The sequence below is a fragment of the Siphateles boraxobius genome, unplaced genomic scaffold, assembly GCF_051911475.1.
Source record: "Siphateles boraxobius isolate OS27281-9 unplaced genomic scaffold, OSU_SipBor_1 21, whole genome shotgun sequence".
Lineage (NCBI taxonomy): Eukaryota > Metazoa > Chordata > Actinopteri > Cypriniformes > Leuciscidae > Siphateles > Siphateles boraxobius.
The window spans coordinates 609078-632947 of NW_027508822.1; the positions used below are offsets into that span (position 1 = coordinate 609078).

General features: G+C 41.0%; 1 protein-coding gene across 5 annotated transcripts in view; it reads left to right on the forward strand.

Moving 5' to 3' along the window:
* The window catches only part of LOC143746091 (uncharacterized), a 606033-nt gene that overhangs the window by 318760 nt on the left and 263403 nt on the right, over positions 1 to 23870 (forward strand). The window contains exons 1-2 of one of the 5 annotated variants that reach the window (XM_077237831.1): positions 5145 to 5225; positions 10810 to 10915. The exons of 1 other annotated variant lie outside the window; for it this stretch is intronic. In XM_077237831.1, coding sequence (XP_077093946.1) covers positions 5186 to 5225; positions 10810 to 10915 — 146 coding nt within the window. In that variant the 5' untranslated portion in view covers positions 5145 to 5185. 3 more of the 5 variants (XM_077237827.1, XM_077237828.1, XM_077237833.1) reach the window with 3 other exon arrangements.

Genomic DNA, 23870 nt, shown 5'->3' on the forward strand with positions numbered 1-23870 from the left:
TAATTTGAAATGGAGATTAATCTAAATCTTTTGTGAGGTCATGGAGATGACTCCGTTTCAGAAGATGAGGATGATGATGAAGTTGTTAGGGTGCAACCCAATATGTCACCTCTTTCTGACACTGTGTACAGCTATAATACAATTAAATCTCCTGACTAGTCAACCATTAGAAATAAAAAAGCAAATACAGACAGTGTTAAGGCTATGGATGAGTTTAGGGTTTTGTGTTTACACTTCACAGCTTTGGTCAAGTCCTCAAAGCAGTACAGAGTTTCCTTCTGTGGTGTACGAGTCCCGTAAATGTGCTGTTGTTCAATGCATTCTCAGTAAACAAGTCACAGGGCTATGTTAACACGGGGCATTCGGTTTCATTGGATGAACAGATTAATAAACAGATAATTTTTTCCTCAACATTAATGTAGTTATCATATTTTCTTTAGTGTGTTGAAATGAGTTCTAATCATAAATAACAACAGATGTAGATTAAGTTAAAGTCCTGTGAAAAACACTGAGTGGGAACCACAAATTTTATTACTGAAATAAGCAGAACATATGATAGAGTGATGATGAATTATTACAAATATATACTGATATTCTCTATGGCTAATATTCACATAGGCCTACATCACTAATCTCTTAATCATTTGTCACCTCACATGATGACCCTCTCTAAAACAATAGGAAATGCTTTATTGTTTACTTATCGCGCTAATATCCTGATAGCTGCTCAAGAAAGAAACACTATTTCACAATGAAGGGTAATGGTGTGTTAAATTGGTCTTACTATAAAAAGGTAATACAACTGTGACATTTATTTACTAATATTACATGATTAGCCTACGTTAGATGCAGAGCAGCATAGGTATGAAGGCCAAACTGGCCAATGGGTAAGAAACATTTATACATATACATTACAAAACAACTGTTCTTCATTAACATGTAACTTATTCTATAGTTTGCTCGTCCTTCCTTAGAATGAATGTTCAGAATGTGGATGGTGGGACTGTGTGGTCAGATCTTCACAGTTGGCAAATACAGCTGTCCTGCATGCATGCACATTTGCCTATTTTTTTTTTCTTTTGTTATTGTTACATCATACCTGTAATGAATATTTTTGTTGAACATTCCCCTAAATAAATGCTGTGGGTAATTCACTGGATCCATTTTGCTTATCAATTTTCACCTCTCTTTAGGAACAGTTATGGAGTGTACTGTATGCTTTATGCTTTAACTCATTCCTCAGCGAAATTAAAATAAATAAATAATAATACGGAGGCTGCATTTTCAGGACCCCACTTCTAGGACCGCATTTCTAGGACCCTCGGTTTTTAGTGACAACGACACCTACCGAATTAGAGGACCAGCGAAGATGGATGACATTCAGAATGTGAGTATCAAATGCGAATAGATTTTTATTGGTTTAACTTTAAAAACAATTGTGATGCATTTCATTGGAAAGTTAACGTTGCCAACGTGCTGGTGATTTGCTGAACAGTCTTGAATGCATAGCCATCATATATTAGCCTAGCTGGAAAATGAATTGTTAGCACGTTCATTTAACGGAACTGTTGCACGATAAGCCTGTGTTGACTTATTTACAGCACAATAAACTGTAGCATGTTCGTTCTGAAAGCTTGTTAATTACTCACTGTTTTTCCATTTTAATGCAGTTAAAATAATCTTAATGTTTTAACTCTGTCACGTGCTCACAGTCAGCCTGTTTAACGTTACCCACAATACATGTTATGTGTACGTCTCTTCATTTTGACATGGTTTTATAAAGTTGGTTGTTGGATCTTTTAAATATGAAATTTAAAATTAGAGAGAACATGTTCAACTAAATGTTCCTTATTTAATTCACTTCCCTTTCTCTCTCTTAGGAGTCAGTGATGATGTTGTCCATGTGTTTGTCCATCCATTGAAGTTCTGTCTATGTGGTTCACGTCATGATCAAATTTGTTTTTGTGTGTGTTCAAGTTCAGTTGTTATATATTATTTTGTAAAATATTTTGTGTGTTCAATTTCAGTTGTTATATATAATTTTGTAAAATATTTTGTGTGTTCAATTTCAGTTGTTATATATTATTTTGTAAAATATTTTGTGTGTTCAAGTTCAGCTGTTATATATTATTTTGTAAAATACACAATCTTAAATCTACCCCCAGAGTCATCCTTGTCTTCCCTCTGTCTTCAGTCCATCTAGTGACTGAAAAGACTATAACGTGATTCCTTGTTTATTTTACTTGAGTTATTATAGTATGCTACTTAGACCCAATCATTTCTCAACATTCCTAGGAACCTGGTTTAATTGCAATAAAGAAAGTAGTATTTGGGTGTAATAAAACGTGAAAAAAACCCCTCTAATGTAGTTAAAATATGGTGGAAATACTGCCTTGGTGGCACTTTTTTCGATCCTCCAAAACTAGGGTCCTGGAAATGCGTTCCTGGGACTGCGCTTCTCCGACTCGGTAGGTGGCGCTGTCACAAAAAACTAGGGTCCTAGAAATGCGGTCCTAGAAGTGGGGTCCTGAAAATGCAGCCTCCGGGACTGCAGACAGATAATATTGCTTTAACCACAGCAGTATTGCTGCTCAATTTAAATTAAGCCACAAATTGGCATCATAACAATAATCTGCGAATACACACACACTGCACAGACTCAATGTAAATACCACAACTTATTTAATCTACTTACAGTTGTCATCAGATACGAATTTCATTGAAGCGAAAGTAACAAAATAACGTGGGCGTGGTCTGTGTGTCGCGAAATGAAAACACATTAAATCTTCCCTTAAAGGCGTCTGAAACATACAGCGGAGCAGCGACAGAGTAAACAACAGAGCCCTAATATGATACTAAACATTTAACAATAATGTGGAAAGCTTTTAAATCTTCTCAGTGAAAAATCCGCTGTGACGAATCTGTCACCGTTTAACATCTGCTGGAAATCAAGCTAAAACTAGCTGCGTGCCCGCACGCGTCCCAAGTTAACAAGATCCCCAGTTGATCCGTAACAGAGCAGTTCACGGTATTTCTCATATTTACACAATCATCACACACACTTAATATAGTTTGATTAAGTGACAGGCTCATTTCTGTATTGTTTTCATCGATCACAGCGATACGTGTGCGTCTTTTCTGGCGTCTTCCTACTGAAATACACAATTAGTGCAGTAGCAGCGAGCATGAGGAGAATATGTTGAGTTCATTCAGACCCGAGAGATTTTGTGTTCGTATGTGTGTTTGTGTGATTGTCTTGATGTTTGGAGTGAGAACTGTTACTGAAAGTCAAAAACTGTCAAATTTCGGTGCGGGGAATTGATCATTGGCGGCTGGTGCTAAAAAAAATTGCACCAGCAAGCAAACTGAATTATTAAAGGGTGCTCAAAGCGATGTCACGCGTTTTTTAGGCAATAACATTTTTTGTCACATACAACAAAAATCTCCTCACTATCCGCTAGCTGCCTGTCCCCTGAACACACTGTAAAAAGACACGGTCTCTGCAGACACCCCAGGCTCCACAAACGGCAACAAAAACAAACTGGACTTGCACCACGAAACATAACAAAGTGTTCCAGCCAATAACCGATAAGAAGGGTTTGGGGGCGGGGTTTGGGGGGTTAGTGCGCGGATGAGGAGGAGGGAGGGTCTAGCTAGCCTTCGTTTTGTTTGACAATACTTTAAATGTCAACAAGAAGTGATGTCACCCGACATCGCTTAGAGCACCTTTAACGCAGAACTGAATGTAGGCTAATTGTTAAATAACAATTTAACAGTGATAATAATGTATGCCTACTGCTTAGCTAAAAATGGAAAATTCAGAATTTAAAGCATGTCATGATGTTGGATTGGGCAATCGCCTATTGCCAAAGAAATCTGAATGTTTGGCCTAAATGGCGATGTATGGTATAATCTCCGTATTCGTTTTTTTTGTTTTTTTTACAATATTTGAATTATTATTTTTTTATTTCATATCCTGATTAATATTGTCCTACAAAGGTTCATATTGAAGGCTAATATGAAAACAAACATAGTGAATGTAACATAACACCCAAAAAAGGGGGTAAAATCACATTACATTCTAACATTGCAACATTACAATCTAAAAACAAAATAATGCTTTTTAAAGAAGTAGTTAAATATACTAAACTTAAAATGAAAATAAATCAATAAAAACTGATGTCATAAAAATACACTTGCACTTTTATGTTCACCAACAACAACAAATATTCAACGACAAATGTTTTAGCAAAATATATTTATAATTTAGTGTTAATGTATATTTTAGTCAGAATTATTGCGCTCTGTCTGTTCGGCGCGCGGCGGTGCTCGTTCACGGAAGTTTAGCCTGCAGAAGCTCGTCCACTCATGACAGCAAAATGGAAAAATATTTGCTTGAGCTTGACTTTCTAACATTTACAGATGGAGAATGTGTCCGTGGAACAGGGCCGTGCACAGAGGGCCCTCATCTCTGAGCTGCCTCATCTTAAATGGAAATATTAGACATTTAATTTAAATATTATACAGTTACAGTATAAATTGAAATGATATACAGTAGGTTACAACAGTTCTAAAGTCACACCGCGGTTAAAATGCACATTTGACCTAATTCTCTTTTAGACCACTCGATGGCACAAATACAGCTCGGCACTTTTCTTCATAAACGCTTTTGATGATGGACTTGGAAATTTCCTGACTCAAATAATGTGTTTCTAACAGCAAACACTGTTCCTGTTTTCACCTCATTTATTATGCTAATGTCTTCAGAACTCCTGTAAATTTACACTTAAAACTCATTACAACAGACTGAGGGTATTTGTTGGTTACTATATGTAGCCTGTTTTTATTTCTGTTTATGCTTTCAACTGTTTTTCTTACTTTTATTTATATTTATAATTTACATTATTATATTCTGTTGTCCTAGAGCAAAAAACAAACTCAGTAACTTATATATTTTAGATTTTGGCAGATCAGCTCCTTCTGATCATTGAAGCTCCTCCCACTGTAATTCATCATCAGTGAAGCTCCTCCCACTGTAATTTATCATCAGTGAAGCTCCTCCCACGTAAATTCCCATCCGCTACAAGTGAAGACGAGCATCAGAGCATCAGGAAGAGCTGAAATCTGTAAAGACTGAGTTTATTAAAGAGTACAGTGAGAACACGAGTGATCCAGAACCTGCAGAATGAAACACACTGAAGATCCTGAAGAACAAACAGGTTGGTGTTTATTCTTCATTCATTCATGATGCTGGAGAACATTCATGTTAGAAACATTCAAGCACTTCATCACATTTAGATAAACAGTTCAACTGTGAAATGGCTGCAAAAGTAAACAAAAATTAAATAAAATAAAAGTCAGTAAAGGGAGGTTTTATATTGATTGTTTACATCAGGTCAAACTAAATTTAAATATTTTAACTGTTTTATTTTACATTTATTTTATATATGGTTTACTATTTGTAACAATTTTACCAGAATTTGTACCTGAATTTTGTGCGTATTTTTACAAATGTGTAATACAAATAATAATAATTCCAAAATGTACAAATTTACAATCTACTCAGCTTTACTGCAAACATTTGTTTTCTTTCTCGCAGTGAAATTCACTTGATCTTGTGTTTCAAGTGTGTTTCACTTGATTTGGAAGAGAGTGAGGAGAATGAAGAACTGAGTGAAGTGAAGTAACCCAGCGGGCACCTTGATTTACACGTCAATTTAACATCAATATGACATCAAACATTATGTCAAAATGACGTCACGAAATAGGTCAAAAATGAAAGTCATATTGACGTCAAAGTGTCAATGTCAATTTGATGTCAAGATTTTGATCTCTGCTGATGTCATTAATTGAGTGATGATTGGCCAATATTGAAGACACCTGATGTTAACAAGCAGAATCACTGAAGGAGAAAATCACAATTTTAAGCCACCATTTTGGTGATCAATGTTTGCTTTAGTTGGGCTCTTGACCCTAAAGTGTTTAACTTTAGATTTTGTTTGGCTGCTGAAACTGAGTGGTGAACAGCCAGATGAACAAAGAGTAAAGGTGATCTGGTGGTGTTGGTTATGTTTTGACATAATCATCATCATTTGACCTGAGTCACTTAACTCATTTAGAGTCTCATCTCTGATTAAGATTTATATTGGTAATTATAGCATCACGGTATTCTACAGCATATAATCCTGATTTTTTAATTTAATCCAAAGGATTTTCTAAAAGTTTTTCTGATAAAACAAGTGTGTATTTTAGGCACACATAGACATCTAGAATCAGTGTATGCATCTCAAAAATGGTGACAAACAAAATATTCAATTAGGAAAAGGAAACTACTAAAACAAATCAGATCATAATTTATTCATACCGCAAAGCATGATGGGAGCCATGAATGAGTTTTGATTGGTGGCACCCAGAATGCACTGCAACTTATTATTGTCACCATTGTTGAGATTCATGGGCTGATTATTCATGTCAGTGTGTCTAAATAAAAAAAAATGTTTAAAGTCTTCCGATCAAAACAGCTTTTGAGAAATGTTTTGGATTACATTGAAAATGCTGATAATTGTTTGATATAGAATCACAGTGTTGCTGTAATTAACAATGCAAAGACACTCTATTTGACTCAAGTGATTTAGGTCAAGTGACGATTATGTCAAAACAAAACCAACACCGCCTGATCACCTTTTGTCAGTGTTCATCTGGCAGTGACGTTAACACCAGCCAAACAAAATTGAAATATTAAAAGTTTAGGGGTCAAGAGCCCAACTAAAGCAAACACTGACCATCAAAATGGTGGCTTAAAAATTTTATTTTCTCCTTTGGTGATTCTGCTTGTTAACATCAGGTGTCTTCAATAATCACATCAGCAGAGGTCAAAATCTTGACATCAAATTGACATTGACACTTTGACGTCAATATGACTTTCATTTTTGACCTATTTTGCGACGTCATTTTGACATAATGTTTGATGTCATATTGATGTTAAATTGATGTTAAGGTGCCCGCTGGGAGGAGAGAGAAGAACTGAGAGAAGTGAAGGAGGAGAGGGAAGAACTGAGTGAAGTGGCGGAGGAGAGAGAAGAACTGAGTGAAGTGAAGGAGGAGAGTGAAGAACTGAGTGAAGTGGAGGAGGAGAGAGAAGAACTGAGTGAAGTGGAGGAGGAGAGAGAAGAACTGAGTGAAGTGGAGGAGGAGAGTGAAGAACTGAGTGAAGTGGAGGAGGAGAGAGAAGAACTGAGTGAAGTGGAAGAGGAGAGTGAAGAACTGAGTGAAGTGAAGGAGGAGAGAGAAGAACTGAGTGAAGTGGAGGAGGAGAGTGAAGAACTGAGTGAAGTGAAGGAGGAGAGTGAAGAACTGAGTGAAGAAGGAGGAGAGAGAAGAACTGAGTGAAGTGGAGGAGTAGAGTGAAGAACTGAGTGAAGTGAAGGAGGAGAGTGAAGAACTGAGAGAAGTGAAGGAGGAAAGAGAAGAACTGAGTGAAGTGGAGGAGGAGAAAGAAGAACTGAGTGAAGTGGAGGAGGAGAGTGAAGAACTGAGTGAAGTGAAGGAGGAGAGAGAAGAACTGAGTGAAGTGAAGGAGGAGAGAGTAGAACTGAGTGAAGTGGAGGAGGAGAGTGAAGAACTGAGTGAAGTGAAGGAGGAGAGAGAAGAACTGAGAGAAGTGGAGGAGGAGAGTGAAGAACTGAGTGAAGTGGAGAAGGAGAGTGAAGAACTGAGTGAAGTGAAGGAGGAGAGAGAAGAACTGAGAGAAGTGGAGGAGGAGAGTGAAGAACTGAGTGAAGTGGAGGAGGAGAGTGAAGAACTGAGTGAAGTGAAGGAGGAGAGAGAAGAACTGAGAGAAGTGGAGGAGGAGAGAGAAGAACTGAGAGAAGTGGAGGAGGAGAGTGAAGAACTGAGTGAAGTGGAGGAGGAGAGAGGAGAACTGAGTGAAGTGAAGGAGGAGAGAGAAGAACTGAGTGAAGTGGAGGAGGAGAGTGAAGAACTGAGTGAAGTTGAGGAGGAGAGAGAAGAACTGAGTGAAGTGGAGGAGGAGAGTGAAGAACTGAGTGAAGTGAAGGAGGAGAGAGAAGAACTGAGTGAAGTCGAGGAGGAGAGTGAAGAACTGAGTGAAGTGGAGGAGGAGAGTGAAGAACTGAGTGAAGTGAAGGAGGAGAGAGAAGAACTGAGTGAAGTGGAGGAGGAGAGTGAAGAACTGAGTGAAGTGGAGGAGGAGAGAGAAGAACTGAGTGAAGTGAAGGAGGAGAGAGAAGAACTGAGAGAAGTGGAGGAGGAGAGTGAAGAACTGAGTGAAGTGGAGGAGGAGAGTGAAGAACTGAGTGAAGTGGAGGAGGAGAGAGAAGAACTGAGTGAAGTGGAGGAGGAGAGAGAAGAACTGAGTGAAGTGGAGGAGGAGAGTGAAGAACTGAGTGAAGTGGAGGAGGAGAGAGAAGAACTGAGTGAAGTGGAGGAGGAGAGTGAAGAACTGAGTGAAGTGGAGGAGGAGAGAGAAGAACTGAGTGAAGTGGAGGAGGAGAGTGAAGAACTGAGTGAAGTGAAGGAGGAGAGAGAAGAACTGAGTGAAGTGGAGGAGGAGAGTGAAGAACTGAGTGAAGTGAAGGAGGAGAGTGAAGAACTGAGTGAAGTGAAGGAGGAGAGTGAAGAACTGAGTGAAGAAGGAGGAGAGAGAAGAACTGAGTGAAGTGGAGGAGTAGAGTGAAGAACTGAGTGAAGTGAAGGAGGAGAGTGAAGAACTGAGTGAAGTGGAGGAGGAGAAAGAAGAACTGAGTGAAGTGGAGGAGGAGAGTGAAGAACTGATTGAAGTGAAGGAGGAGAGAGAAAAACTGAGTGAAGTGAAGGAGGAGAGAGAAGAACTGAGTGAAGTGGAGGAGGAGAGTGAAGAACTGAGTGAAGTGAAGGAGGAGAGAGAAGAACTGAGAGAAGTGGAGGAGGACAGTGAAGAACTGAGTGAAGTGGAGAAGGAGAGTGAAGAACTGAGTGAAGTGAAGGAGGAGAGAGAAGAACTGAGAGAAGTGGAGGAGGAGAGTGAAGAACTGAGTGAAGTGGAGGAGGAGAGTGAAGAACTGAGTGAAGTGAAGGAGGAGAGAGAAGAACTGAGAGAAGTGGAGGAGGAGAGAGAAGAGCTGAGAGAAGTGGAGGAGGAGAGTGAAGAACTGAGTGAAGTGGAGGAGGAGAGAGGAGAGCTGAGTGAAGTGAAGGAGGAGAGAGAAGAACTGAGTGAAGTGGAGGAGGAGAGTGAAGAACTGAGTGAAGTTGAGGAGGAGAGAGAAGAACTGAGTGAAGTGGAGGAGGAGAGTGAAGAACTGAGTGAAGTGAAGGAGGAGAGAGAAGAACTGAGTGAAGTCGAGGAGGAGAGTGAAGAACTGAGTGAAGTGGAGGAGGAGAGTGAAGAACTGAGTGAAGTGAAGGAGGAGAGAGAAGAACTGAGTGAAGTGGAGGAGGAGAGTGAAGAACTGAGTGAAGTGGAGGAGGAGAGAGAAGAACTGAGTGAAGTGAAGGAGGAGAGAGAAGAACTGAGTGAAGTGAAGGAGGAGAGTGAAGAACTGAGTGATGTGAAGGAGGAGAGAGAAGAACTGAGAGAAGTGGAGGAGGAGAGTGAAGAACTGAGTGAAGTGGAGGAGGAGAGTGAAGAACTGAGTGAAGTGGAGGAGGAGAGAGAAGAACTGAGTGAAGTGGAGGAGGAGAGAGAAGAACTGAGTGAAGTGAAGGAGGAGAGAGAAGAACTGAGAGAAGTGGAGGAGGAGAGAGAAGAACTGAGTGAAGTGAAGGAGGAGAGTGAAGAACTGAGTGAAGTGAAGGAGGAGAGTGAAGAACTGAGTGAACTGAAGGAGGAGAGTGACGAACTGAGTGAAGTGAAGGAGGAGAGAGAAGAACTGAGAGAAGTGGAGGAGGAGAGTGAAGAACTGAGTGAAGTGGAGGAGGAGAGTGAAGAAATGAGTGAAGTGAAGGAGGAGAGAGAAGAACTGAGAGAAGTGGAGGAGGAGAGTGAAGAACTGAGTGAAGTGGAGGAGGAGAGTGAAGAACTGAGTGAAGTGGAGGAGGAGAGAGAAGAACTGAGTGAAGAGCAGGAGGAGAGTGAAGAACTGAGTGAAGTGGAGGAGGAGAGTGAAGAACTGAGTGAAGTGGAGGAGGAGAGAGAAGAACTGAGTGAAGTGAAGGAGGAGAGAGAATAACTGAGTGAAGAGGAGGAGGAGAGAGAAGAACTGAGTGAAGTGGAGGAGGAGAGTGAAAAACTGAGTGAAGTGGAGGAGGAGAGAGAAGAACTGAGTGAAGTGAAGGAGGAGAGTGAAGAACTGAGTGAAGTGGAGGAGGAGACTGAAGAACTGAGTGAAGTGGAGGAGGAGAGTGAAGAACTGAGTGAAGTGAAGGAGGAGAGTGAAGAACTGAGTGAAGTGAAGGAGGAGAGTGAAGAACTGAGTGAAGTGAAGGAGGAGAGAGAAGAACTGAGTGAAGTGAAGGAGGAGAGAGAAGAACTGAGTGAAGTGGAGGAGGAGAGAGAAGAACTGAGTGAAGTGAAGGAGGAAGAGAAGAACTGAGAGAAGTGAAGGAGGAGAGTGAAGAACTGAGTGAAGTGGAGGAGGAGAGTGAAGAACTGAGTGAAGTGAAGGAGGAGAGAGAAGAACTGAGTGAAGTGGAGGAGGAGAGTGAAGAACGGAGTGAAGTGTGAGGAGGAGAGTGAAGAACGGAGTGAAGTGGAGGAGGAGAGTGAAAAACTGAGTGAAGTGGAGGAGGAGAGTGAAGAACTGAGTGAAGTGGAGGAGGAGAGTGAAGAACGGAGTGAAGTGGAGGAGGAGAGTGAAGAACTGAGAGAAGTGAAGGAGGAGAGTGAAGAACTGAGTGAAGTGGAGGAGGAGAGAGAAGAACTGAGTGAAGTGGAGGAGGAACATCATGTCAAACCTGGAGAAAAACCTTTGAGTCGCTCAAAGACTAAACAGACATTTTTAAAGAAAAGAAAAGCCAATAAATCTTTCACCTGCACTCAGTGTTGAAACAGTTTCACAAATTCACAAGAATATTAATTTAACATTTGTCTTTGACAGCCAAGTGTTCAAGACAACCCCCGACTGTCAGCAAGGTGTCACTGCTGATCCAAAAAGAGGGTTGGACTGGCAACTGTCCTCGCCTCGAGGACGTAGTGGCAAAGTGGAGACCCGTCACTAGGGTGCAGGTGTAGTCGGACCCATGGATCATCACTATGATCCAGAACCAAAAGTGGACAGGCCTCGCCCTCAAGGACTTTGGAATAAAAGGACAAGGTATGCAAACATAATACATAAAAATTCATACCATTTTGTCTGGTAAGCAGATATTTGTACTCCTGGAGTGAATACTAATTGCACCTTCTTTTGACCACGGGAGTTGTTGCCACCAAAGCCTTTGCCAAGGGCTCCATCGTTTGTGATTACCATGGCAAGGTAATCACAGGAGCAGAGGGCCGGAAGTTGGTTGAGTCCATCAAGGGTGACATGTGCTACCTTTTCTTTTTCCACGCTATGAATATAGAATTCATAGACAATTGGAAAAGTTTTGGGGCAAACCTGACCTGTTGAAAAGAGATGGTATTCATCCCTCCTGGGATGGTGCTGCTCTTCTCTCTAGTAATTTGGCTCATAGTCTTAGAGACAAAACATGACAATCTGGGGCTCAGGTCAGGAAGCAGACAAACTGGCTAAACCGACCGTCTGCTAGCGGCCTCGCGTCACCAAGGTCAGATAAATCCCATCACATAGAGCCTCTTTCACCTAGATATAATCATATAGAGACTGTGTCTGTTCCCCCGAATTTGGAAATCCAAAAAACGTCCAAACCGATCTAAGGTTAAATATGTAATTGATATTCAACAAATAAAAAATAGATATAATACAGATGAGCAAACGATAAAGCTTGGGTTGCTGAATATTCGATCCCTTACTTCAAAAGCACTCATAGTTAACGATATGATTTCAGATTATAACCTAGATGTGCTCTGTATGACAGAAACCTGGCTAAAACCAGACGATTACATTACTTTAAATGAGTCCACCCCTCATGATTACTGTTATAAACATGAACCTCGCCTGAAAGGCAAAGGGAGAGGTGTTGCTGTAATTTATAGTAATATTCTCAAAACCACTAAAAAATTTAGTTTTAAATATACTTCTTTTGAAGTGTTGGTGCTTAGTGTAAAAATATATAATGCAAACGATAAATCAAGTTTGAGAATTCTGCTGGCAACTGTATACAGGCCACCAGGGCACCATAAAGATTTTATCAAAGAATTTGCTGACTTTCTATCAGAATTATTATTGACTGCAGATAAAGTCCTAATTGTTGGTGATTTTAATATACATGTAGATAATGAAAAAGATGCAATGGGATTGGCATTTAAAGACATTCTTAACTCTATTGGAGTTAGACAACATGTGTTGGACCTACTCACTGTCGTAATGATACTCTAGATCTAATATTATCACATGGAATCAATGTTGATGCTGTTGAAATTCTGCAGCTGAGCGACGACATCTCAGATCATTATCTAGTCTCATGTAAATTACATTTAGCCAAGGCTGCAAAGCCAACTCCGTGTTACAAGTATGTTAGACCTATCACTTCTGCCCCTAAAGATTGCTTTATCAATAATCTTCCTAATCAGTTTCATCATCTCAGCATCCCAGATAGCTTAGAAGAACTTGATATTGCAACAGAAACTTTTAACTCTCTCCTTTCCAGCACTTTAGACACAGTTGCTCCGTTGCGCTTAAAGAAGATTAAAGAAAATAGTCCAACGCCGTGGTACAACGAGCACACCCGGGCCCTTAAGAGAGCAGCCAGAAAAATGGAGCGCAACTGGAAGAAAACAAAACTAGAGGTATTTCGGATTTCATGGAAGGAGAGCTCGATTGCTTACAGAGGGGCTTTAAAAGCTACTAGATCTACTTATTTTTCAACCCTATTAAAAGAAAATAAACATAATCCTAGGTATTTATTTGAAAAACTGGCTACACTAACGAAAAAGAAAGCTTCAAGCCCAGAAGTTTCCAAGAAACACAGCAGTAATGACTTTATGAACTTCTTCACTTATAAGATTGATAATATTAGGGACAAAATTATAACTATGCAACCATCTACTACAGCATCACATCAGGGAGTGCATTATAGTCTCCCTGAGGTAAAATTTGATTCATTTGTTGCCATAGGAGAGGAAGAATTTTGCAAACTCGTTAATTCATCTAAATCGACAACATGTATGTTAGACCCTATACCGAATAAACTACTGAAAGAGATGCTTCCAGAAGTCATAGATCCTCTTCTTAACATCATTAATTCGTCTTTGTCTCTAGGATACGTACCGAAAAACTTTAAGCTGGCTATGATTAAACCGCTTGTTAAAAAAATGCAACTTGATCCTACAGAATTAGTCAATTGGCTTTATGCACAGCTTCACTACTTCCTGAACTTCAGCCAGCCCTTTGTTTCCTGTCTGTCATTATTGGAAAAACTGATTAATTCAGGTGTGCCTGGCCTCAGTAACAATAATCAGGCACACCTGGACTAATCAGTTTGTCCAATAATGACAGACAGGAAACAAAGGACTGGCTGAAGTTCAGGAAGTAGTGAAGCTGTGCATAAAGCCTATTACAGGCCGATCTCAAATCTACCTTTTCTGTCAAAGATACTAGAAAAGGCAGTATCCTCACAACTGTGTTCCCTTCTTGAAAGAAATGATATCTGCGAGGATTTCCAGTCAGGATTTAGACCGCACCATAGCACTGAGGCAGCTCTCATTAGAGTCACAAATGATTTGCTCTTATCATCCGATCGTGGTTGTATCTCTCTATTAGTGTTACTTGATCTTAGTGCTGCATTTGACACCATTGACCACAACATTCTCTTAAATAGACTAGAAAACTATGTTGGCATTAGTGGAATTGCATTAGCATGGTTTAAATCATATTTATCTGACCGCTATCAGTTTGTAGCAGTAAATGAAGAGATGTCTTATCGATCACAAGTTCAGTATGGCGTACCACAAGGCTCAGTAGGACCGCTTCTGTTCACTCTGTACATGCTACCTTTAGGAGATATCATTAGGAAACATGGAATTAGCTTTCACTGTTATGCTGATGATACTCAGCTCTATATTTCGTCCAAACCTAACGAAACTCACCAATTCAAAAAATTATCGGAATGCATAGTTGATATCAAAAATTGGATGACTAGTAATTTCCTACTACTAAATTCTGAAAAAACAGAGATTGTAATTATTGGACAAAAAACTTCCACACGTAATAACCTAGAATACTCTTTAACACTTGATGGCTGCTCTGTTAAGTCTTCGTCATCAGTTAGGAACCTGGGTGTGCTCTTTGATACCAATCTTTCATTTGAAAGTCACGTGTCTAGTGTCTGTAAAACCGCATTTTTCCATCTTAAAAATATATCTAAATTACGTCATATGCTCTCATTGACAAATGCGGAACAACTAGTTCATGCGTTCATGACATCAAGGCTAGATTATTGTAATGCTCTAGTGGGTGGTTGCCCTGCACGCTTAAACAAACTACAGCTAGTTCAAAACCCAGCCGCTAGAGTTCTTACCAGAACCAGGAAGTACGACCATATTAGCCCGGTTCTGTCAACACTGCATTGGCTCCCTATTAAACATCGTATAAATTTTAAAATATTGCTGATTACTTACAAAGCACTAAATGGTTTAGCTCCCCAGTACTTGAGCGAGCTCTTAACGCATTATAGTCCTTCACGTCTATTGCGTTCTCTAAGTTCTGGCCAGTTGATAATACCTAGAATATCTAAATCGACTGCTGGCGGTAGATCCTTTTCTTATTTAGCACCAAAACTTTGGAACCATCTTCCTTACATTGTCCGGGAAGCAGACACAGTCTGTCAGTTCAAAGCTAGACTAAAAACACATATCTTTGACCTAGCATTCACATAACACTCTGTAGACTTCTATAATTCAATATTAGGCTGCTTAGATTAGGTCAGCCGAAACTGGAAACACTTCCCTTAAATAATGATGTACTCGTTACATCATAAGAAGAATGGCATCTACGCTAATTTGAGTGTCTTTGTCTATCCCGAGGTTTTCCCGCAGCCTGCCGGATCCAGGCCGTTTCCAGATCTGACGAAGGACTTTCGCCTGGACCCGATGACAATGCAGTGCTGAAGTGCCAACTAGCCTCTCCCTATGGAGGATCCCTATACCACTCTACAGATAAAGCGTTGTGGAATTTTTCGGTTCGCGTACCTACCCGAAGTGATAAGATAAAATAAAATTCAGCATCAAAATTTATAGACAAGACAAGTAGTTTGTTTAGGCATGGTTCGTAAGGAATTACAAACCTGCGCACATATATTCAAACGCACATCTATAGAATCAATTCTTAATGCGCATGTGAACGCCATCAGCGTCTATCACAGGTTCACGTTTAAAGTCTGTTTAGAGAGAACGGTGTCGTCTTAGCGGCCCCTAATTTAATAACAAATGATCATTTAGACGGAAATGAACCAATCAAAACTAACTTTAGCTGGAAAAAACATTTTCCAAGAACCACTATAAAACAAAACCAATCTCTGTTACCTTAAATTATATGTTTATCTCTGTAAAGCTGCTTTGAAACAATCTACATTATTAAAAGCGCTATATAAATGAGGATGACTTGACTTGACTTGAGAATCATAAAAATTATACATGTATGTGTATACAGTTCCCAAAATAAGTGTTGTAGTATAACCAACAGGACAGCAGTGATGTGCAAACTGAATTTGGCAACAATGCAGTGATTTACAGTGGAGTTATTGAATATTTTTTATAATAAAAATCATCAAAATTATAAATTTACCATTGTATATACAATTAAAAATAAAACATTTTAGGTGGTGGGCCGTTATTGGCGTTAACGTGCTGCGTTAACGTGAGACTCTTATTGGGCGATAAAAAAAATATCGCCGTTAATCTATTCTCAAAGTTGGGTTGGGATCATAAAATAGCTTTTTCGAATATCGTTATATTTTCGCGCAAATCGCGCAGCAGGGTATTTTCCTGTCAGGGACACAAGGTGTATACTTTTACATGTTACGTTGGGCGATCGTTCCTCTCGTTACTTTACATGTTGTTAAATGAGTTTATTCCAAGCGCGCTGTATCTTTTTTTATGGGCATGAGCGATGCTCATTTTTTACAAATGAATCACTCTTTTGGGTCGATTCTGTTCAAAGACTTCATTAAACAAGTTGGCAGATCTGTCTAAATCGGTTCGCGAATCAGTTCTGTTCAGTTCCTCACGCACTGAATCGTCTGAAGCGCGTTCAATCACACTCGACACGGAGTCGTAACAGGAAGATTTAAGAACATCAAGAGCTACAGTTTAGTCTAGTGAAAGCAAATCTGCAAATGCATCATATTTTTTGCCAGCGATGAAGATCTTTATTAGTTGAACATCTTCGTATGCTGTCTGTGAATGAATGATTCCACAGGACGATACATTCGATTTCATTTCATTCAGGTAATACATTTTACAACCAAACAGATTATTACACCACTATCGATAGCACTACTAAAAAGTATGACATTATCCGTTGGTCATATACATTAATTTATAGGCTACAAAATAAATAAGCTACCATACAGTTTATGAAATGAACACCCGCCATCCCGCAGTAATGTGTGTGTATTGCGCAGGGGCATAGTCACACTATAGGTTACATTGATTGAAACTAATTTGTTTAAAAAGGAGGAGGCTATTGCCGGTAAAGGCAGGTTCACATAAAATCATTATGACATATGACATTATTTTTTGATCTAACGAGCATCTGGTTTGGCGATGCAAAAACGGACTGTAGCCTATACTTCGTGCTTATTAGTGGTGCTTGCAAAAGGCAAGGCATCACTATTGTTATTGTGTATACTTATTAGTGGTGCTTGCCAAAGGCAAGGCATCACTATTGTTATTGTGTATACTTATTATTAGTGGTGCTTGCCAAAGGCAAGGCATCACTATTGTTATTGTGCATACTTATTATTAGTGGTGCTTGCCAAAGGCAAGGCATCACTATTGTTATTGTGCATACTTATTATTATTCTTATTATTATTCTGGACAAAGTTTGGCGCGTAACTCGTCCCGCAAATTTTGTCACAGACCCCCGAGTGAGGCGTCAAATCATGCGGCTCATTGAGGAGAGGTGTGCTATGACTTTTATAAGCGATCGGGTGTACAATGTTCGCAAAGCGGACGAAAAAGCGGCCAAAAAAATCCGATTGACTTAACTTTGCAACCATTTTGCAAGACATATATCTCTGCATCAGAACATTGTATAGAGATGGGGGTTGGTTCTTTTGACTCATGCTAGCAAACAGGACTTCCAACATGCTACACATGCTAGCTGTGAATAGCTACATGCTAATAGCAATTAGGTAAGTGTTAAATCATGCCAAGAAAATGCTAAGAACTCCAATAGTAACCATCTGTGACAACTACCAACCAGCTAGTAACGTCATAGCAACCACCTAGAATACCTTAGCAACTCCCCAGAACACCCTAGCAACCACCCAAAATACCCTAGCAACTGCCTAGCAACACCATAGCAACCACCCAGAATATCCTAGCAACCACCTAGCAACATCATAGCAACCACCCAGAACACCCTAGCAACTGCCTAGCAACCACCCAGATCACCCTAGCAACCACCTAGCAACCTCATAGCAACCACCTAGCAACCTCATAGTAACTACCCGGAACACCCTAGCAACACCCTAGCAACCACCCAGAATACCCTAGCAACCGCTTAGCAACACCATAACAAACACTCAAAACACCCTAGCAACCGCCTAGCAACCACCCAGAACACCCTAGCAACGCCCTAGCAACCACCCAGAATACCCTAGCAACCACCCAAAACACCATAGCAACCGCATAGCAACCACTCAGAACACCCTAGCAACCACCTAGCAACCACCTGAACAACATGAATAAGCCATATCTCAGCACCAGAACATAGTACAGACATGTTTGTTGGCTCCTATGCAATCATGTACCACACCCTAGCAACCGAGTGGCAAGTTTTGCCACTGCAAGCACCACTTCACATTTTCTTCTGGAAATGTACATTCTAGTTAGTGGTGCTTGCCAAAGGCAAGGCATCACTATTATTATTGTGCATACTTATTATTAGTTGTGCTTGCCAAAGGCAAGGCATCACTATTGTTATTGTGCATACTTATTAGTGGTGCTTGCTGAAAGCAAAGCAACACTAGTGTTCTCTTGCATACTTATTCTTCTTCTTCTACTTCTTATTATTCCGGACAAAAGTTCGGCGCGCTACTCCTCCCGCAGCTTTTGTCACACACCCCTGAGTGAGGCGTCAAATCGACCGGCTCATTGAGGAGAGGTGTGCTCTGACTTTTCTAAGAGATCGGGTGTACGATGTCCGCATAGCGGACGAAAAAGCGGCCAAAAAAGTCCCATTGACTTAACATTGCGGAACTTTCAAAAATTCAAATCCCAACTGTCATTTTCACACAGACCCAAAAGGGCCTGACAGCCCTGCTGTCAGGCAGACCTCTCTCTCTCCCTAGGAGGATTTATTTTATCTAGCAGCCAATAAGTAATGGCCTAAAATCTTCATAGCCACACCATAGCAACCAGTTACAGCACCCTAGCAACCGTGGGCGATAGGCCATACTAAATTACTCTATATAAACTCTATAAAACTCTACAAAAACTCCATATAAAAACTCCATAGTAATTATCTGTAAATAAATACACGCCGACATCACACACCCCTGAGTGAGGCGTCAAATTGTGCGGATTATTGAGGAGAGGTGTGCTGTGACTTTTCTTAGCGATCAGGGGTACGGTGTTCGCCCCAGGGGCAAATAATTGGGTAAAAAAAATCCCATAGACTTAACATTGCCACAAACTTTGACGACTCGTAGCACTGACCGATGATTTCTCAGAAACGTGTGATTTACCACATTTTAAGAGGCTGACAGGCTCTGTAAGAATATACCACACAATGGGGTAAAAGTTTCACCCCTGGGGGGCAGGAGCGGCCCAAAGTTGCCCCATTGACTTACTATGGTGTAGGACGGCCCATGAAATGGGCCGTCCTACACCATAGAAACCGCTTTTATATTGAACATAACTCTGGATCACAGTGTCATAGAGACAAAGGGGCAGGCTCATTTTACTCAGACGGCCAATCAGTCTCTCAGGATCATTGTGAAGCTATCAAGCCACGCCCTAGCAACCATTTAGAGCTCCTTAGCAACAAGTTCCATAGACTTCCATTGAAACAGATCAAAGGGATATCTCAGGATATAAGAGTCATAGAAACATGAGGGTGGGCTCGTTTGACTCGGGGCAGCAAACAGCCAATCCTGAATCACCTCAACACATGCTAACCCCTCCCTAGCAACCATTGTCAAGCACCTTAGCAACAAAAATCCAAAGAGGGATATCTTCCATTCTGAATGTCACAAAGGCGTGGGAGTTAGTTTATATCATTCATACTGACAAGAAGCCTTTGGAGTTTCATGATTGGCAGCTGCCAAGCCACTCCCTAGCAACCAAACAGAGTACCCTAGCAACCATTTTGCAAGACCTATATCTCTGCATCAAAACATCGTATAGAGATGGGGGTTGGTTGATACATTCACATTGACTTTGGAGCTTCATGATTGGCAGCTGCCAAGCCACTCCCTAGCAACTAAACAGAATACCCTAGCAACCTCCTAGCAACACCATAGCAACTACCCTAGCAACACCCTAGCAACTGCCTAGCAACACCCTAGCAACCACCCAGAACACCCTAGCAACCGCCTAGCAACACCATAGCAACCACCCAGAATACCCTGGCAACCGCCTAGCAACGCCCTAGCAACCGAGTGGCGAGTTTTGCCACTGCAAGCACCACTTCACATTTTCTTCTGGAAATGTACATTCTAGTTCTTATTAGTGGTGCTTGCCTATGGCAAAGCAACACTAGTGTTATTGTGCATACTTATTATTAGTGGTGCTTGCCTATGGCAAAGCAACACTAGTGTTATTGTGCATACTTATTATTAGTGGTGCTTGCCTATGGCAAAGCAACACTAGTGTTATTGTGCATACTTATTATTCTTATTCTTCTTATTCTTCTGGCCACTTTTTGACGCGCTACTCCTCCCTCAGTTTTTGTCACAGACCCATGAATGAGGTGTCAAAACGTGCGGCCTGTTCGGGAATGGTGTGCTATGACTTTTATAAGCGATCGGGGGTACGATGTTTGCCCCAGGGGCGAAAAACCGGCCGAAAAATCCCATAGACTTAACATTGCGTCAAACTTTGACGAGTCGTAGCTCGGAACGAGGATGTCGCAGAAACGTGTAATTTACCACATTTGAAGAGGCTGACAGGCTCTGTAAGAACATACCACACAATGGGGTAAAAGTTGCACGCCTGGGGGGCAGGAGCTGCCCAAAGTTTCCCCATTGACTTACTATGGTGTAGGACGGCCCATGAAATGGGCCGTCCTACACCATAGAAACCGCTTTTATATTGAACATAAATCTGGATCACAGTGTCGTAGAGACAAAGGGGCGGGCTCATTTTACTCAGACAACCAATCAGTCTCTCAGGATCATTGTGAAGCTATCAAGCCACGCCCTAGCGACCATTTAGAGCACCTTAGCAACAACTCCCATAGACTTCCATTGAAAGAGATCGAAGGGATATCTCTGGACTGAATTGTCATAGAAACATGAGGGTGGTCTCGTTTGACTCGGGGCAGCAAACAGCCAATCATGAATCACCTCAACACTTCCTAGCCACGCCCTAGCAACCATTGTCGAGCACCTTAGCAACCAAAATCCAAAGAGGAATATCGTCCATTCTGAATGTCACAGAGGCATGGGAGTTGGTTTATATCATTCATACTGACAAGCAGCCTTTGGAGTTTCATCATTGGCAGCTGCCAAGCCACTCCCTAGCAACCAAACAGAGTACTCTAGCAACCATTTTGCAAGACCTACATCTCTATATCAGAACATCGTATAGAGATGGGGGTTGGTTTATATAATTCATACTGACAAGCAGCCTTTGGAGTTTCATCATTGGCAGCTGCCAAGCCACTCCCTAGCAACCAAACAGAGTACCCTAGCAACCATTTTGCAAGACCTACATCTCTGCATCAGAACATCGTATAGAGATGGGGTTTGGGTCTTTTGACTCATGCTAGCACACAGGACTTTCAACATGCTAAACATGCTAGCTGTGAATAGCTACATGCTAATATTGATTAGCTAAGTGCTAAATCATGCCATTAACATTATAAAAACTCTATAGTAACCAAATGTGAACACTACCAACCACCTAGTAACACCATAGCAACCATCCAGAATACCATAGCAACCACCTAAAACACCCTAGCAACCACCCAAAACACCCTAGCAACCACCTAGCAACACCATAGCAACCACCCAGAATACCCTAGCAACCGCCTAGCAACACCCTAGCAACCACCCAGAACACCCCAGCAACCGCCTAGCAACACCCTAGCAACCACCCAGAATACCCTATCAACCACCTAGCAACACCCTAGCAACCACTCAGAACACCCTAGCAACCGCCTAGCAACACCCTAGCAACCACCCAGAACACCCTAGCAACCGCCTAGCAACCACCCAAAACACCTTAGCAACCACCCAGAATACCCTAGCAACCGCATAGCAACACCATAGCAACCACCCAGAACACCCTAGCAACACCCTAGCAACCACCCAGAACACCCTAGCAACCGCCTAGAATACCTTAGCAACTGCCCAGAACACCCTAGCAACCACACAAAATATCCTAGCAACCAACTAGCAACATCATAGCAACCACCCAGAACACCCTAGCAACCGCCTAGCAACCACCCAGATCACCCTAGCAACCACCTAGCAACATCATAGCAACCACCTAGCACCCTCATAGCACCCAGAACACCCTAGCAACACCCTAGCAACCACCCAGAATACCCTAGCAACCGCTTAGCAACCACCTGAACAACATGAATAAGCCATATCTCAGCACCAGAACATAGTACAGACATGTTTGTTGGCTCGTATGCAATCATGTACCACACCCTAGCAACCGAGTGACGAGTTTTGCCACTGCAAGCACCACTTCACATTTTCTTCTGGAAATGTACATTCTAGTTGTTCTTCTTATTATTCTGGACAAAGTTTGGCGCGTAACTCGTCCGGCAAATTTTGTCACAGACCCCTGAGTGAGGCGTCAAATCGTGCGGCTCATTGAGGAGAGGTGTGCTATGACTTTTCTAAGCGATCGGGTGTTCGATGTTCGCACTCAACTCAACTCAACTCAACTTTATTTATAGAGCACTTTCAAAACCACAAGTGGAACCAAAGTGCTGTACAGAAGGTATAAAAAAATAAAAATAAAAGTAAAAACAAAGACATAAAAACAATGCAAACATATGACATAAAAACTTACAAAGCATTGTCAAATGCTAAAGAGAACAAGTAAGTTTTAAGCGCACTCTGAAAAGCACCCAATGAAGGACAAGTTTTTACAGACAGAGGAAGATCATTCCAGAGCCTAGGAGCTGCAACAGAGAATGCCCGATCACCTTTACATTTCAAACGGGATCGCGGAACCATGAGAAGCAATTGGTCATTAGAGCGCAGAGATCTACTTGATTGACAGCGGCTGATTAAATCAGTAACATACTCAGGTGCTAGGCCATGCAGAGACTTAAAAACATACAACAAAGCTTTGTATTGAATTCTGTATCGTATGGGTAACCAATGTAATTTAATTAAAACCGGAGTAATGTGCTCTCTCTTCTTAGTGCCCGTTAAAAGTCTGGCAGCTGAGTTCTGAACGAGCTGCAAGCGGAAGAGAGAAGCCTGACTCACACCCAGATACAATCCATTACAATAATCCAAACGGGATGACACAAAGGCATGAACAACCTTCTCCATATCGTCAAAAGAAAGGATAGATTTCAATTTAGAAATTGATCTAAGATGGAAAAAACTATTCTTAACGACAGCATTGATTTGCCGGTCAAATTTAAGGCTCAGAGTCAAAAATGACACCAAGGTTCCTCACGCTAGACAATTTTTTCCCAGGAAACAACCCCAGGCAGTCATCATCCACACAGCCCTTATTTCCAAATAAAATCATCTCGGTCTTATCCTCATTTAATTGGAGAAAGTTATTCGCAAGCCAACACTTAACTTCGGCCAAACATGCACGAAGAGACTGAATGGCACATTTATGCCCATGTTTCAGTGGTAAGTAAATTTGAGAATCATCCGCATACAGGTGATACTGAATCCCAAATTTCTCAAAAATCGAGCCTAGAGGGAGCATATAAAGGGAAAATAAAATTGGTCCCAGTATAGAGCCCTGTGGAACCCCACACACAAGAGGGGCAACAGAAGAAAAATAATCCCCTAAACTGACTGAAAAAGTCCTATCCTTCAAATAGGAAGAGAACCATTTCAGGGCTAAGCCCTGAATACCAACCTGATTCCTAAGACGACTAATGAGAATGTTATGATCAACTGTATCAAATGCCGCTGTAAGATCTAACAAAAGCAAAACAACACGGTTTCCAGAATCAACACCTCGTAGGATATCATTAGAGACCCTCAAAAGAGCAGATTCTGTACCATGACCAGCTCTAAAACCTGACTGGAATCTATCGGCGATGTTATTCCTCATTAAAAAGTCATTAAGCTGTGCATGCACAATTTTTTCCAGTATCTTCGAAATAAAAGGCAATTTTGAAATCGGACGAAAACTACTCATGTCAAAGGGGTCTAAGCCGTTTCTTTTTAGAAGGGGCTGAATAACCGCATGCTTAAAACTAACCGGAACAAC